The 14,632-nt window shown below is 44.1% G+C and overlaps 1 protein-coding gene and 1 non-coding gene across 4 annotated transcripts in view; both read left to right on the forward strand.

Annotated features, from left to right (window-relative positions):
- ZNF395 (zinc finger protein 395) overlaps positions 1–12,556 on the forward strand; it is a 47,626-nt gene extending 35,070 nt beyond the window's left edge. For all 3 annotated transcript variants that reach the window (XM_064272641.1, XM_064272640.1, XM_003412458.4), the window contains exons 4-10: positions 3,053–3,162; positions 6,656–6,891; positions 7,401–7,501; positions 8,273–8,570; positions 10,617–10,709; positions 11,596–11,699; positions 11,986–12,556. In XM_064272641.1, the coding sequence (XP_064128711.1) occupies positions 3,053–3,162; positions 6,656–6,891; positions 7,401–7,501; positions 8,273–8,570; positions 10,617–10,709; positions 11,596–11,699; positions 11,986–12,097 (1,054 nt within the window). In that variant the 3' untranslated portion in view covers positions 12,098–12,556. The remainder of the gene's footprint in view (positions 1–3,052; positions 3,163–6,655; positions 6,892–7,400; positions 7,502–8,272; positions 8,571–10,616; positions 10,710–11,595; positions 11,700–11,985) is intronic.
- LOC111751312 (U6 spliceosomal RNA) lies at positions 4,565–4,666 on the forward strand. Its single transcript, XR_002786390.1, has one exon. It is a non-coding gene; the product is annotated as a U6 spliceosomal RNA (small nuclear RNA).
- Positions 12,557–14,632: the final 2,076 nt, after the last annotated feature.

Here is a 14,632-nt window from a genome sequence, read left to right on the forward strand (position 1 = left end):
CCTATGAATATATCCTAGAGAAGTAAGAGCTGTCACACAAATAGACGTATGCACACCCGTGTTCATTGCAGCATTATTCACAATAGCAAAAAGATGGAAACAACCTAATGTCCATCAGCAGGTGAATGGATAAATAAATTATGGTACATACACACAGTGGAATACTACACAACGTTAAAGAACAATGATGAATCCACAAAACGTCTCAGAGCTTTATGCTGAGTGAAATAAGTCAATCACAAAAGGATAAAGATTGTATGAGACCACTATTATAAAAACTCAAGAAAAAGTTTACACACAGAAAAAAAAAATCTTTGATGCTTATGAGGGAGGGGACAGGTGGGGAGGGAAAATCACTAACTAGATATTAGACAAAGTGTTACCTTTGGTAAAGGGAAAGACAACACACAATATAGGCGAAGTCAGCACAACTTGACCAATGCAAAGTCCTAGGAAGCTTCTTAGATACATTCAAACGCCTTAAGGGACTGAGTTACTGGGGCAGAGGACTGGAGACCATGGTCTTCGGGGACATGTGGGTCAATTGGCATAACATAGTTCATAAAGAAAATGTTCTATATCCTACTTTGGTGAGTAGTGTCTCCCCAGGGTCTTAAAAACTTGTAAGGGGCCATGTAAGATACACCTGTTGGTCCCTTCTCATCCGGGACAAAGGGGGATGAAGAAAACCAAAGATAGAAGGAAAATTCTAAGTCCAGAGGACTAATAGACCACATGAACCAGTCTCCACTAGCCTGAGCTCAGAAGAACTAAATGGTGTCCAGCTACCACCACTGACCACTCTGACAGGGATCACAGTAGAAGGTCCCAGACAGAGTGGGAGAAAAAGGTAGAAAAAAGTTCAAATTCACAAAAAGAAGCAAACAAACAAACAAACAAAAAAAACAACCAAAACCAGACTTTCTCGTCTGACAGAGACTGGAGGAACCCTGAGACCATGGCCCCTGGACTCTATGCTAACTCAGAACTAAAGTCACTCCCAGAGTTCACCTTTCAGCCAAGGATTAGACAGACCTATAAAATAAACAGTAACACACATAAGGAATGTGCTTCTTAGATCAATCAAGTATACAAGACCAAATGGGTGACACCTGCCCAAAAGCAAATGCGAGAAGGCAGGAAGGGACAGGAAAACTGGACAAATGGACATGGAGAACCTGAGGTGGAAAGGGGGAGAGTGCTGACACATGCAAGGATTGTAACCAATGCCATGAAACAATTCGTCTATAAATTTTTGAATGAGAAACCAATTTGCCGTTACACCTAAAGTACATTAAAAAAAAAAAATTGGACAAATGAGATACAGAAAAGAAAGGCTTGCTTCCTTTAAAAACCCAAAATGGCATATTTTCTTCCCTGTAACTAATATGGATGATGTATATTTGGTTTGGCCAGGGGCTTTTCTTTACCCCATTCATATTTAAACTACAACCAGATCTGAGTTTTTCTTGATAAGAGTCAGGGAAGGAGCGGCTTAGTTCAGAGTCAGCAAAGGTTTTCTGAATGGGCCAGATAGTAAATATTTTAGGTGTCGTGGGCCATGCAGTCTCTGTTGGAACTACTCAACTCTGCCATACAAGAGCAGCCATAGAACAGACAATATGTAAATAAGTGATTGTGGCTGTGTCCCAGTAAAACTTTATTCATGGACACTCAAATTTGAATTTCATATGACTACCATGTGTCATGTGCCAAGAAATAATATTCTTCTTTTGATTTTTAAGAACCATTTAGAAATGTAAAAACCATTTTTAGCTCACAGGCTATACAAAAACAGGCAGCAGGCCAGATTTGGCCCACAGCCTGTAGCTGCTGACCCCTGGCTTAGAGATTCAAAACCACAGATGATGAATAAAGAATGTGTATGTTTTGCTTTAGAATTTTATTATGTAACTTTTCCCTGAGAATGTATATTCTGATTTCTATCTTAAGAAGAAAATCTCCTATCAGTTTAGCCTGTCTTATATACAAGATGTGCAACAGTTAAGCCCTATTCCACCTTGCGCTTTGACTTGGTCCCTAATCTTGTCTTTGGGTGTTCTTGTCATTGACAGTAAACCTAGTATTTTGAGACCAGACCAGAACAACAATATTTGTGATTGTGTATTCAGTGGGTGCTGGCAAATAATGTGTTTTTCTAGTCTATGGAAATGAAATATAAAGATCATACTTAAAAGGTGATTCTGATACGTTTTGTTAATACTCTTGATTTAGCTGCTTTACACCCAGCCACATATGTGTGAACCTGAATTATAAAGAATTTATTAATACAATACTTTGAAATAGATGAACCACCTAGAAGTTTATTTCAGACTAACTTTTCGTAATACTGTAAATTAACTTAGAGACAGCTCTGATTTTACTTCCAAACAATATAACTTTATATGGATTTGAAAAATTACTTATAAAGGTGTATGGAACTCTGCTATATAAAGCATTCAGATTTACATTGGGTGATTTATTTTAGCGCTTTTAGTTTATTTGTAAACTGGCTTATGTAATAGGTTCTCTTGATGTTCAGGAACTGTCAGAATGTTTCTGCAGGGAGGGCTTGGTTAGGGTAATTGTTCCCTGTTGAATTTAAATATAAGACAGGAGAAGGCAGGTAATTTTTTTGAATTCTAGTGGGTGTATTTTATCCCAATGTTTTATTTCATTGTTTTGAGTCCTCTCTCTTCCCTCCAAATAAAATTCTCCACTTGAAGTTGCAGAATTAGGAAGAGAAGTCAGGGGAGAATGCAGCTACCTCAAGGTGTTGGCAGTGGGATGGAGACCATCCTGCTTACACTGGCTTGATTAACAAAGTCATAATTCAAAATGTTTCTTTTCCACAAAGTATTAGGAGACGCCTTCATGCTTTACTTATATTTTTTGAACACACACGGGCTGATCGGGGTGGGTGTTTTGGAAGGGACAGTCCAGAAGTCTATGATTATCATGTGGAAATAACCAGAAACAGAATCTAGTTCTACAGGGTCGTGAATTAGCTGTTTCAGGAAGTAACCTTTCATGCTCTTCCATTTGAATCCAGGAAGTCGGATGCAGTGGAAATGGATGAGATGATGGCAGCCATGGTACTGACATCCCTGTCCTGTAGCCCAATTGTGCAGAGTCCTCCTGGGGCCGAGGCCAACTTTTCTGGTGAGGAAGTGGGGCCTCCATGGGTTCTGGGTGTGGCAAATGCCCAGGACTGACTTCTTCTGCTTCCAGCAGCTAATTGTGAAAATCACCAACCTGGAAATAGGATTTCTGGAGTCTCTTCTCACTTCCACCTCAGACTTGCTGAGTGACATTTAGTTAGATGCTTACATTCTTTTTCCTCAGTTTCCTCATCTGGGGAGAAGTTTCCTGGTGTATTGTGAAGGTGTTTTTGCCCGGGACTGAGCCTCACTGGCCACTTGAGTAAGTTCTTCTATGGGAGCAAGTTGAGTGAGGCACATTGATGGAGACCTGAACAAGGCTAATAGAGGAATATTTAGTTCACAACAGTAGAAATGTACTAAATGGTCCCTTAGTGGCCTCAGAAAATTCATGCCCCATTTTACAGACCAGGGAAGGAGCCCTGGTGGAGAAATGGTTAAGCTCTCAGCTGCTAACCAAAAGGTCAGCAGTTCAAACCCTCCAGAGTCTCCATAGGAGAAAAGACCTGGTGACCAGCTCCTGTAAAAATTGCAGCCTATGAAAACCTATGGGGCAGTTATACTCTGTCATATAGGGTCACTATGAGTCAGATTGACTTGGCGGCATACAATACCACCAAGAACAAAACAAGGCCAAGGACCTGAAATAAATTAGCTGAAGTCTAAAATACATCTATTTGCTTATTAAAAACCAATAGTATTACTTCAAAGCAAATTTGTAAAGTGAAACAAAATTCTTCTAGTTTGGCTCCAAAATACATTATCAGTAATACTGAAGGAAGGATTTGCTGGATATTAGTAGTTTGACAGGACTGGTAGTAAACTTGAAGTTTTTTTGAACTTCGTTATAGGACTGGCCTAACTTACTCCCAGGGAATAACTTTTTCATTAGGGAGAACTGACTGAATTACAAGTCATTTAGGAGGTTGTAGGAAAATATGTGGTTAGCTTTAAACACATGCCTTCACCAAAGGACTAGAGTAAGTTATTGCACTCTGATGGGATCTAGTTGTGAAGCACAGTATTGCATGCCTGCTCTGTTAGTAGGAGCTACATTAGCAAAAGGGGGAGGAAAAGAGTTAACTTCAAGTTCTCAGAGAATTCAGCAAGTTTAAGAGATCTGTAGTAGTCAAGAGGATGAAGATCTAGGAAAGTGTCATAAAAGGAAAGAAAATTATTGACTCCAGTTCTCAGCGAAAGTGTGTAAGTATGTATCATACATGTACACACACATATACACACACCAGCATATACAGAGCTCACTGATAATATGACATAATCCTGATGTCCTAAGTTCCTTTTTGACAAAAAGTTTTTAATTGTCTATTAAAGATTTTTTTCCATTGTAATATACTTCTGATTTTATGGTTGAAGTCAGTGGAAAAATAAGACCCTTGGTGGTCATTTTGGCAGCAGTATATACTAAAATTGGAATGTTACAGAGAAGATTAACATGGCCCCTGCGTAAGGATGACATGCAAATTCATGAAGCATTCCACATTTTTGAGTTTCTGTTAATGGTGGTGGAATAATTTGGAAAAGGATAGTGGTGATGGTTGTACAACACGATTAATGTAATCAATGTCACTGAATTATACATGTAAGAATTGTTGAATTGGTAAATGTTTTGTTCTTTATATTTTTGCCACACAAAAATGGCTTCCTTAGCAGCTAATTATAATTATATATATGAAGAGCTTATTATATTGCAATATGCTGCAGTGTGAGGTATATACAACAACAAATACCTCCCTCTAATCGTGGCTACTATTTGCACCTAAGCCACCTTTTCCCTTTAGTTCTGTATTATTTGGAAGGCTGTGTCTGTGTAGAGATGGCAAGAGCAGAGGAAATTGTAAATATTTCTTAAAAGTTCACTGTAAACTCTCAGTGTTCTGCATTTTCAGTGGAACACTTTATTTTCATGATGTTGAATGTCTAGTGTCCTTGCCCTAGAAAAACTCACTAAGTAGGATAACTTATGAATGGCTTATGTTCATCATATAACACAGATTAATTTATGGTATTAGCTTTTTGCTTTGTTTTATGTTTTTCTTCCTTTGTATGCCAATTTTCCAGTTTTGGAGTTTGAGCCATTTGAAGTGGTCATGCCCTGTGCCTATATAGGGAACGCCTGCTCTATTTGTAGGGTTTGCCACTGCCCAACCTGTCTTTTATCCCTAGAGTCCTGATCACCCCAGATGTAGTTTTCTCCTGCCTGGAACTTTGATCCCTGCTATGTTTCCTGAGTAGATGTGTGTGGCTTAACCAGTTAACCTGTTGGCCTGTTGGGTGGTTTCTGAGTTCTGCCCTAAAGGTCTACTCTGGTTTAACCACACTGTGTAGATATAGTAACTTCTTGCTTTCTAGGAAGGGAAAGCTGTGGCTTTGAGACTTGACAGTGATATTTAGGAAGGGAAGAGTTCCATCCTTCCCATCTTATTCCGTTTGGATAGATGAGAAATTTAAGGAGAATCTGGGTTGGAAACATGGACAGCTGGGAGTCTGTACTAGGTGTCTAGATTAGCATAAAAGCAGTTTGGAATATTGAGCAGGATGAGAGAAAAGCAGGAGGATTTTATCATTGTCATGAAGAGTGTGGAATTCAGTCTTGACGTCCAGGATAAGGAGGCTCCTTTGGAACGCAGTGTTAGGAGCTGGGGCTCTGGGAGACATGAGGCGTAATATCTGCAGGCTTTGTAGCCCCCTGCCCTCTTGCTACTTAATATAAATTCAGATTTATGGCCTGGAAATGAAAGAGTCTGGGTTGGGCCTAAAGCAGCCTGAAGACAGGCAATTTAAAAACTGAGCATTTACCACGTCTCACCTGACCTCCTCCCTGTTCAGATGCGCTATTGGGAGCAGGGCAGTCGGCTCAGGGCCACAGCAGGTGTGAGGGCCTCCAGTCATCTTGTGATTAGTCATATTCTCAGAGCTTGTCTTTCCTTCTCCAAGTGTGTCTCTTCTGAATAAAAATAGGAGCAACCTGGGCTGCAGCTAGCGCTGGTAAATGTTATGCCCTCCTGATATTTCTAAGAGCCAAGTGGCTTCTTTTTACTCACAGGCTTTAGTGTTCTTGTAGGGGTTTAAATTATTGAAAGGCATTTTTCAGGAAAGCCTAGTCAGAAAGCTCTTGGCCTTCCCAGCCTCAATAGGATGAAAATCTGTAGGGAAAGCTTTCCAAGTGGCATTTGACATACTTGTATGTGTGCATTCTCACTCACCCTCAGAGGCCTAGAAGGCAGGAGAGCTTTTTTTCCTCTCCACTCTCCATTTTTACTTCAGCTCACAAAGGGGAGGTTATTTTCTTTCCTTTGGAGTGGCAAAGGCAGGCAGAGTCAGAGCCGAAATTGGACTCCAGACCCAGGTTCCCAGACTAGAATGCACGGTCCCCCGGCCTGGGCTGTCAGTGCAGAATCTGGCATAGACAAGGCCATGGCAGAGCCCTGCCCAGACACAAGCCCTGGGCATCCTCTTGTCTTCTCTCCGGCCAGCTTCCCGCACAGCCTGTGACCTGTGGAAGGAGAGCGGCGATGTGTCCGACAGCGGCAGCAGCACCACCAGCGGGCACTGGAGTGGGAGCAGTGGCATTTCCACCCCTTCTCCCCCCCACCCCCAGGCCAGCCCCAAGTATTTGGGAGATGCCTTTGGTTCCCCCCAAACTGATAATGGATTTGAAACAGATCCCGACCCTTTCCTGTTGGATGAACCAGCTCCACGCAAAAGAAAGGTACATGGTGCAGTGTGAGTGTGAGCCTGGCTGGTGGAGTTAGTGTCTGTGAGCAGCTAGGGGCAGGGACAGCCAGCAGAGGAGGGCCCCTGCAGGTCCTAGATGTTCCCAGGTTCCACCCCATTTCAGTTTTCTTTTGCTGCTTCTTTTACCTCATGGTATTCCCAGGAGCCTACTCCTTTTCTTTAATGCAGTTCCATTTTTTTTTTCAATCTCTATCCCAATCCCTGCCTTCTTTTGTGTACTATTACAGAGGCTTATGCATGAGAGGTCTGGTGGGCTCTTCTCCATAGCAGCTATCCCTGCTGTTTACCATTAGGACTATCTCTTGGGTCCAGGTTGTCAGTTTCTTTGGTCCTGTAGAACCCCTTTCCTAGACCCTTCTGTTGGGTTTTGCCAGAAGGCAGAGGGTAACAGCCAGTTGAAGCTCAAGTCTCCATTAGTTTGGGATGAGAGAGGGGTGAGGGAGAAGAACATATCCCAATTACCCAGTCTGCCTTTTCCCTTAGAACTCTCTGAAGGTGATGTACAAGTGCTTGTGGCCAAACTGTGGGAAAGTTCTGCGCTCAATTGTGGGCATCAAACGACATGTTAAAGCCCTCCACCTGGGGTAGGTATGGAGCCCCATCTTTGTCTGGGGTACCATTCAGGGATTCCTCCACCCTGCTAACTCCTTATGACCCACAGCCCAGAATGCTTTCAAGGAAAGCACTTGCTGAGAACACCACCTTTTCACCTTCCTTTTTCTTCAGGGGTTTATCCCTGCCCCTGTGCCACGCAACATAGGACCTTCCTATCATGACAAATGACGACGATGAGTTTGCTGTGGATGAGAAGGGAGCTCTGTCCATCTTATGGATGTGCCTTCTTGCCTCACTGTAGGAAGCAAGATGTCTGGTTTTGGTTCAGGGTAGAAGTAGGGTAATTTGGTTCCACCACTGGTGATACCCTATTGCCAAGAAATATAGAGACCAGTTTCTGGGGAGACCGATCTCCATCAGCATTAGCCTTCTGGAGCCAGGGACTTATTTCCGTGCAGAGCTGGGGCTGAGCCTCACAGCTACTCATGACAGAGGAACTGACTCAGCCCTTGAATAAAGAGCTTGGGTCCAAGTAGGTAGGGGCTGGAGATGACTCGTGGCAGAGCTTAGAGTCAAATGACTCCTGTGGGAGGAGAGGTTCGCACAGGTTCTGTGAGAGCAGAAGCCTTATGAAAAACAATTCCTGTTGCGGTGTGAGAGCCTAATCCTTTGTGACACCATATCAGGAGATGGGCTCCTGGGTATTCTCATGGGCTCCTTCCCTGACTTGCTGAGTGGCCCTGAGCACCTTGGACTGAGGCAACTTGTACCTAATCATGCCACATCTCCCTCCCACACAGGGACACTGTGGACTCTGACCAGTTCAAGCGGGAGGAGGATTTCTATTACACAGAGGTGCAGATGAAGGAAGAATCTGCTGCTGTTTCTGGCACCCTCGCCCCTGGGACCCCCACAGCTGAACCAGCTCCCACCCCCAGTGTGACCAGCACACCCCTTGCCATTCTTTCACCACCTCCTCCCAAAGCCCAGTCCTCAGGCCCAGAACACCCTGGCCTGGAGTCTTACCTGCCCTCTGGTGCTCTCAGCAAGTCAGCTCCTGGTTCCTTCTGGCACATTCAGGCCGACCATGCATACCAGGTATGGGGCTGGGGCAATCTGGTTGCTCAGCCTATGGCTGTGAGGACATTCAGTGTCTAGCTTGTGACTGGCCAGCCTCATTAGAGACCACTGACAACCCTGACTGAAGACTGAACTGTTCAGCCAAATTGCTAATCCTTTACTTGTACAAAGAAGGAAAAAGAAAATCATTTCACACTCAATGAATGTGGGAATTCTAGAGTTTTAAATTGGTAGCTGTCACAAGTGGTGACTAAAAATCGAGCTGAATCCCTAAGTAAGCAATTTAATTTATTTGGACTGGAGAATTATTCCATCACTGTTTATTAAAGGTGATGGAATAGTGGAGTTGGGATTCCCAGAGCAAATCTCTAGTCCCTAGAATTGTGTTACATTAGTAAATAATCCAGCAACTATTTTTTAAATATCTACAATGTGTCAAGCATTGGGCTAAGCTTTCAGGATAAAATAAGACATAGTTCTTGCTCTTGTGAAGTACATGGTTTAGCTGGAGAAATGAATATATAACTGATTAATCATAATAAATCGTCAAAATAATTATAATGTATAAATATAATAAATAGTCAAATTATAATAAATAGTCCAGAGTGCCTTTACTAGAGGCATGAGCAAAGTGTGGGTCCAGGAAGAAACAATCTGTTACGCTTGCATGATTGGGAAAGTGGTCATGGAGGGGTGACACTTAGGGTCACTGTGAGTTGGAATTGACTCTATGACAACAAGCTTTTAGGTTCACTGTATGTGAACCCTGGTGGTTCTTGTACAATCACTGCTAACCAAGAGGGTGGCGGTTTGAAACCATCAGCAGCTCCTCAGGAGAAAGATATGGCAGTCTGCTTCCGTAGAGATTTACAGCCTTGGAAACCCTGTGGGATCACTATGAGTCAGAATCAACTCAACAGCAGTGAATTTGGTTTTACTGTGCATAGTAGGTGCTCAGTGAATGTGCAGCTTTTATGTAGCAGTTTTCTTAAAGTCATTGTGTGCCTACAGTTTGGTTTTATCAGACTCTGGCCTGATTTGTTGGAATCGACTTGACGCCACTGGGTTTGGCTTTTTTTCTTTTTTTTGGTTTGGCCTGATTTGCAAGTTAGCCGTTAAAAACAGGGCTTTCAATAATACATCTAAAAAATGAGCCAGCCCTCCCTCTGATTAGAATGAGTGGCTGCTTTGCTATTTCAAGTTGCCTAACTTCAGGTGGAAACCCTGGTGGCATAGTGGTTAAGTGCTGTGGCTACTAACCAAAAGGTTGGTGGTTTGGATCCACCAGGCCCTCCTTGGAAACTCTATGGGGCAGTTCTACCCTGTCCTATAGGGTCGCTGTGAGTTGGAATTGACTCGATGGCAACGGGTTTGGTTTTGTTTGGTTTTAACTTCAGGTAGCCCCATCAGCAGCTGTGGTTGACATTGTGTGGCTGACATTGAGTGTGGCTGATGTTTTTACGAACAGACCTAGACCTGTGCATCCATGTGAGGGCTGTCAACCTTCAAGTAGTTGCCTTGGGATGCATTTCACTTACTCCAGCAATGCCACCCATGCTTAAAAGGCTTTTAGACTTCTTTTGGAACTGCCTATAGCATGTTCCTGGTAGGTGCTCAGTCTGAGATTTTAATCCTCTGTGATGATTAGGTCGTGAGGCTGGCACGTCAACCAGCTTGAGAGCATTTGCTAAGAAGAGTTCCAAAAAAGATTAAAAAACCCTTTACCATCACAAGTCGATTCCAACTCGTAGTAACCCTATAGGACAGAGTAGAACTGCCCCATAGGGTTTCCAAGAAGCAGCTGATAGATTTGGACTGCCGACCTTTTGGTTAACAGCCAGGTTCTTAATTACTGTGCCACCAGAGCTCCAGGAGACGACTTCAAACATTTGGAAATTCTGATATTTCTCTTGTGAAGATGCATCTTTCCTATCCCAGTGTCTCCTGGTCATCTCACGGACGCAGAGATGCACCTTCTGCTGCACAATGTGAAATTACACGATGATTTCTAGGCTTTGAAGGCTTCCTGAGGTGTTGCCTTGGTTGACTATCTTGTCTCTGCAGGCTCTGCCGTCCTTTCAGATCCCTGTCTCTCCACACATCTATACCAGTATTAGCTGGGCTGCCGCCCCCTCCACTGCTTCCTCCCTTTCTCCGGTGAGTGGCCCTCAGTACTTCCTGGGGCTCTGGTATGAGCCAAGGGCTCTTTCACATATATCCTGTGCTAGAGGCCTCCAGCCCCTAAACCTCTCGGAAGATCTTGATGCACTCTCCTCCATCCCATAGCAATCCCCAGCTGGTCACAGGCTCTTTTAGAAGGCGAAAGGAGGTGCTTCCAGAGGAGTGTGGGGATTTAGCAGGTTTATTGCCCAGAAAATCCCCAGGCTAGGTTGTCTTTGGGTGCTGATTGTGGTTTTAGTATTGAGAGGAGAGGAAGGGAGAGAATTCTCTATAGGGTGGTCAAATAGAAATAGAAGAAGGTGGGAAAAATGAAGAAGATAGGAGCATGTGAAGGGGTGTGTGCAATGAGTCAGAAATCTTGATGGCCATTGTGGACCATGACTTAGGCTGCTTGTCCTTGGAATAAATAAACTGGAAGTCATTTTGAACCACATGTGGTGAGCTCTAGTCTTAAATATCTCCTACAGGAAGGTTATCATACACTGTAAAACCTAAGTGCCTGAAGGTGCCATTGAGCCAGTGGAATCTCTCCCCTTTGTTTCACAGATGGTAACTGTCTAAATCTCCTGTAGGGAGCAGCCCACTAGATGGCCTGCAAGTGGCTGCCTTTGATCCCTACCTACCCTTGGCCCCTACTCAGTTTTTAGCCTTAAAGGCCTGCTGCTCACTCTTCAACTTCACCTCCTTACCTGGCCCCTGTTGCAGAGCATGATCACCTCTGCATCAGTGCATGATATAGGGCCCAGCACTTAAAGGGAGCTCAGTCAGTGTTGCTGACTGTGCTGCGGGAGTGCTTCTCTCATTTCCCATGACTGCCCTCATGCTCACGGCCTGGACTTACTGCCACTCTCCCTGTGCCCAGGTCCGGAGCCGGTCACTAAGCTTCAGCGAGCCCCCTCAGCCACCACCTGCAATGAAGTCTCACCTGATTGTCACTTCGCCGCCACGAGCCCAGAGCAGCTCCAGGTGAGACATCTGCCATCTTGCTCTTTGGTTTCTGTCCTCACCATCTCCACTGGAAGCGGAGACTCTGAGTCCTCCAAACCATCATCACCAGAGTTAGTCCCGAGAGGGGACTCTACATGGGGAGGGCTTTCAATCTTCTGTGCCTGTGGTCACTTACCCTCTGGAAGTCAAGCTGCTGGCCCTGTTGGCTTCTGTCTGAGCCACCTCTTCCAGTCTCACATGTTTGCTCAGCCTCTTGCTTGGCTGCTGTCCAAGTCTAACCAGCAGCATTTCTTTCTTTTGGCAGGAAAACCCGTGGGGAAGCAAAGAAGTGCCGCAAAGTGTACGGCATTGAGCATCGAGACCAGTGGTGCACAGCCTGCCGGTGGAAGAAGGCCTGCCAGCGATTCCTGGATTGAACTTGTCAAACCGGCTCATCCTCTGTTCTTTCTGGCCTTGACCTGCAGCCGGATGACAAAAGGCAGACTTGTCACAAGAAGCCCTCAGCAGAAACCTAAAAGATAAAGGTGAAAATGTGGATTTGGGGCTCTATTGGCCAAGGTTTAACACTTAAAGCATTTTTTCCCCATGGGGGAACATTTTATTTTTTAAAAAAGAAACGGAACTATTTTTCCCCTAAAATAGAAGAGAGCCAAAACTGCCCAAGGGTATTCTACAGTAAACCAGAGACCAAAGAATGAATTACCCTCCCTTCCCCACACCTTGTTTCTCTAGGGTATTAGTTTGTATGTATCAAAAGAAGGAAGAGCTCATTCTGTTTCTTGCTGAGTTGGTGAATTCTTTGCTTTCTCAACTCCTCCAGAAGGGACTGTGAGCAAGACGAATTTAGTTTTGTTAAAAAAAAAAAAAAAAAACAAGTTTCTGGCTGATCACTCAGAGAGCAGGACCCATTGCGTATGGGGGTGGGAAGAGTATCTGTGCACTTTCCAAGGTGCCATCTCCTTTTCTTTATCTGAATCTGAGAAGGGAGCTTTTGTGCTTCTCACCAAGCCGCTTCCATGGAAGTAAAAAGGGACACCCTTTCTTGGTGACAAGTATTTGAATCTGGGTTCTCTCAGATGTTGGGTTTCCTCCCAACAAATATTATGTGGCTTCTTCTCAAAGCCCTGGCAAATAGGTTTTTAAAGACTGTCCCAAATTAGCTGAGCCAAAAGGCTAAAGATCACTTTTTGAAATGTGACAGTTAAACACTACCTTGATCATTCTTTCCTGTTTCTTTGAAGAAATGCTAGAGGGTTTTAGTGTCTGTGAAGCTCTCTGCTGTTACTTCCCTCTTGATGTCTCCTCCCTCCATTTATGGAAATGACACTTCTAAAAACACTTTGTTTTCTTTTATGGGTTATTCTGAAGCCTTTATTCTGGATACTTTATTAAAGTGCCCTCTTAGTTCAGTGACCCTCAGAGACCCTCTAGGTTCTTCACCAGGGATGTCTGCCATATTCCTCCTAAGGCTGCAGGTAGGGATGGCCATGGAGGAGGGAGAGAGAAGGGAACAGATAGAAAGGCAAGTGGCAGATGGCTCCCATGATGTAGAGGGAGCTCACAGGTTCCCGATTGTTCCATTATCTAACCCGCCCTTTGGGAAGAACCTGATCTTCTTCCTAAGGTGAGACAGAGCCTAGGACTCTTCAGTTAATACAGGAAAGTTGTTCTGGATCTTTTCAGTGTTGTTTTAGTCAGTGTGATGTGGAGGGTCCGTTTGATGACTGTAACCTTCCCAGATGCCTGCTGAGCATCATCTCTTACCTGAAGGTAGGATAGTGGAGGCTAAAGGGGGAGTCCTGGGGCAGGGAGTAGGGTGGGGGTGTATGAGATTCAAGCTGAGGCAGTCATGTAAAGAAGATGTGAGGCTGAATTCACAGCCACTGGAGTTCAGGCCTTTAGTGTTTCTGGAGACCACAGGAATTTAAGGGAACCTGGGCCGCATTGCTTATGAGGTAAATAAGCAAAGATATTGTTGGGAAGGGAGATTTAGGGAGTTTATTGGCATACTAGCTAATGATTAAAGATTGGGTGAGATGGGCCCTGAAAGTAGGGCAAGTTTTTGTTTTGGAGCCTCACCTTTCTTCTAACCATGAAGAATTCTCCAAGGCCTGCTTGCACGTGGTCACCAGTGCCAGTTATCTTGGTAGGAGTCCTGGACCTGCGTCCCAGATGTCAGAGCTCAGGGAATCCCACTAGGCCACCTCTCCTGGGACTGAGCAGCAGCATCTACCCCTTGATTCTAATATAGGCTGTCCTCCTGGTCCTAGGTAAAAATACCTGGCTACTGAAGTTCCTTTGGCCGGCTTCCAACGGGAAATACACATATACTTTTCAATCCAACACACATTTAATATTCAAAAAAAAAAAAAAGACCCTTGAAATCTAAGAATGTGATGTTGTAAAGGATGATAGTGGCCTGGGTTTGGTAATACAAGGGAAAGGCACAGTTTTGCAGGGGTGTCTTTGGTGGTGATGGAGTATATTTTTATAACTTAGTAAGAAAAAATTCTGTGGATTTCTGACTCTTGGTAAAGCTAGAAACCAGGCCAGCAAAAGGTGGCCCAGGGTTCTTCCTCTTCTCCCTTCTGCCTCATTGACAATAAAAGCTGATGTCAGGCTATCAGTGTTCCTCCCAGTGTTACTCATCTTCAGATCTCACCGGTGAGGGGAGGGAGCATTTTGAAAAGTGGGAACGCAGCACAAGATGATCATCCCCTCTCTTGTAGGCAGTTTTCTTAATCAGAGCTCTTGCTGAGTCTCTTCTTTAGGAAAGCTGCTTGACTCCCACCCCCCACCCCCCACCCCGCCCCGCCTCAGTTTGTACTGTGTAGATATAACTGGATACAAAGATTTTCTCTAAGTGAGGTAGGCTTCCCATTTCCCTGGTGCACAGGACAAGAAAGGATGATAGAAGAAGAAATTAATGGAACAATTGAAAAACTGAGGCT

This window comes from Loxodonta africana, chromosome 19, assembly GCF_030014295.1.
Source record: "Loxodonta africana isolate mLoxAfr1 chromosome 19, mLoxAfr1.hap2, whole genome shotgun sequence".
NCBI lineage: Eukaryota > Metazoa > Chordata > Mammalia > Proboscidea > Elephantidae > Loxodonta > Loxodonta africana.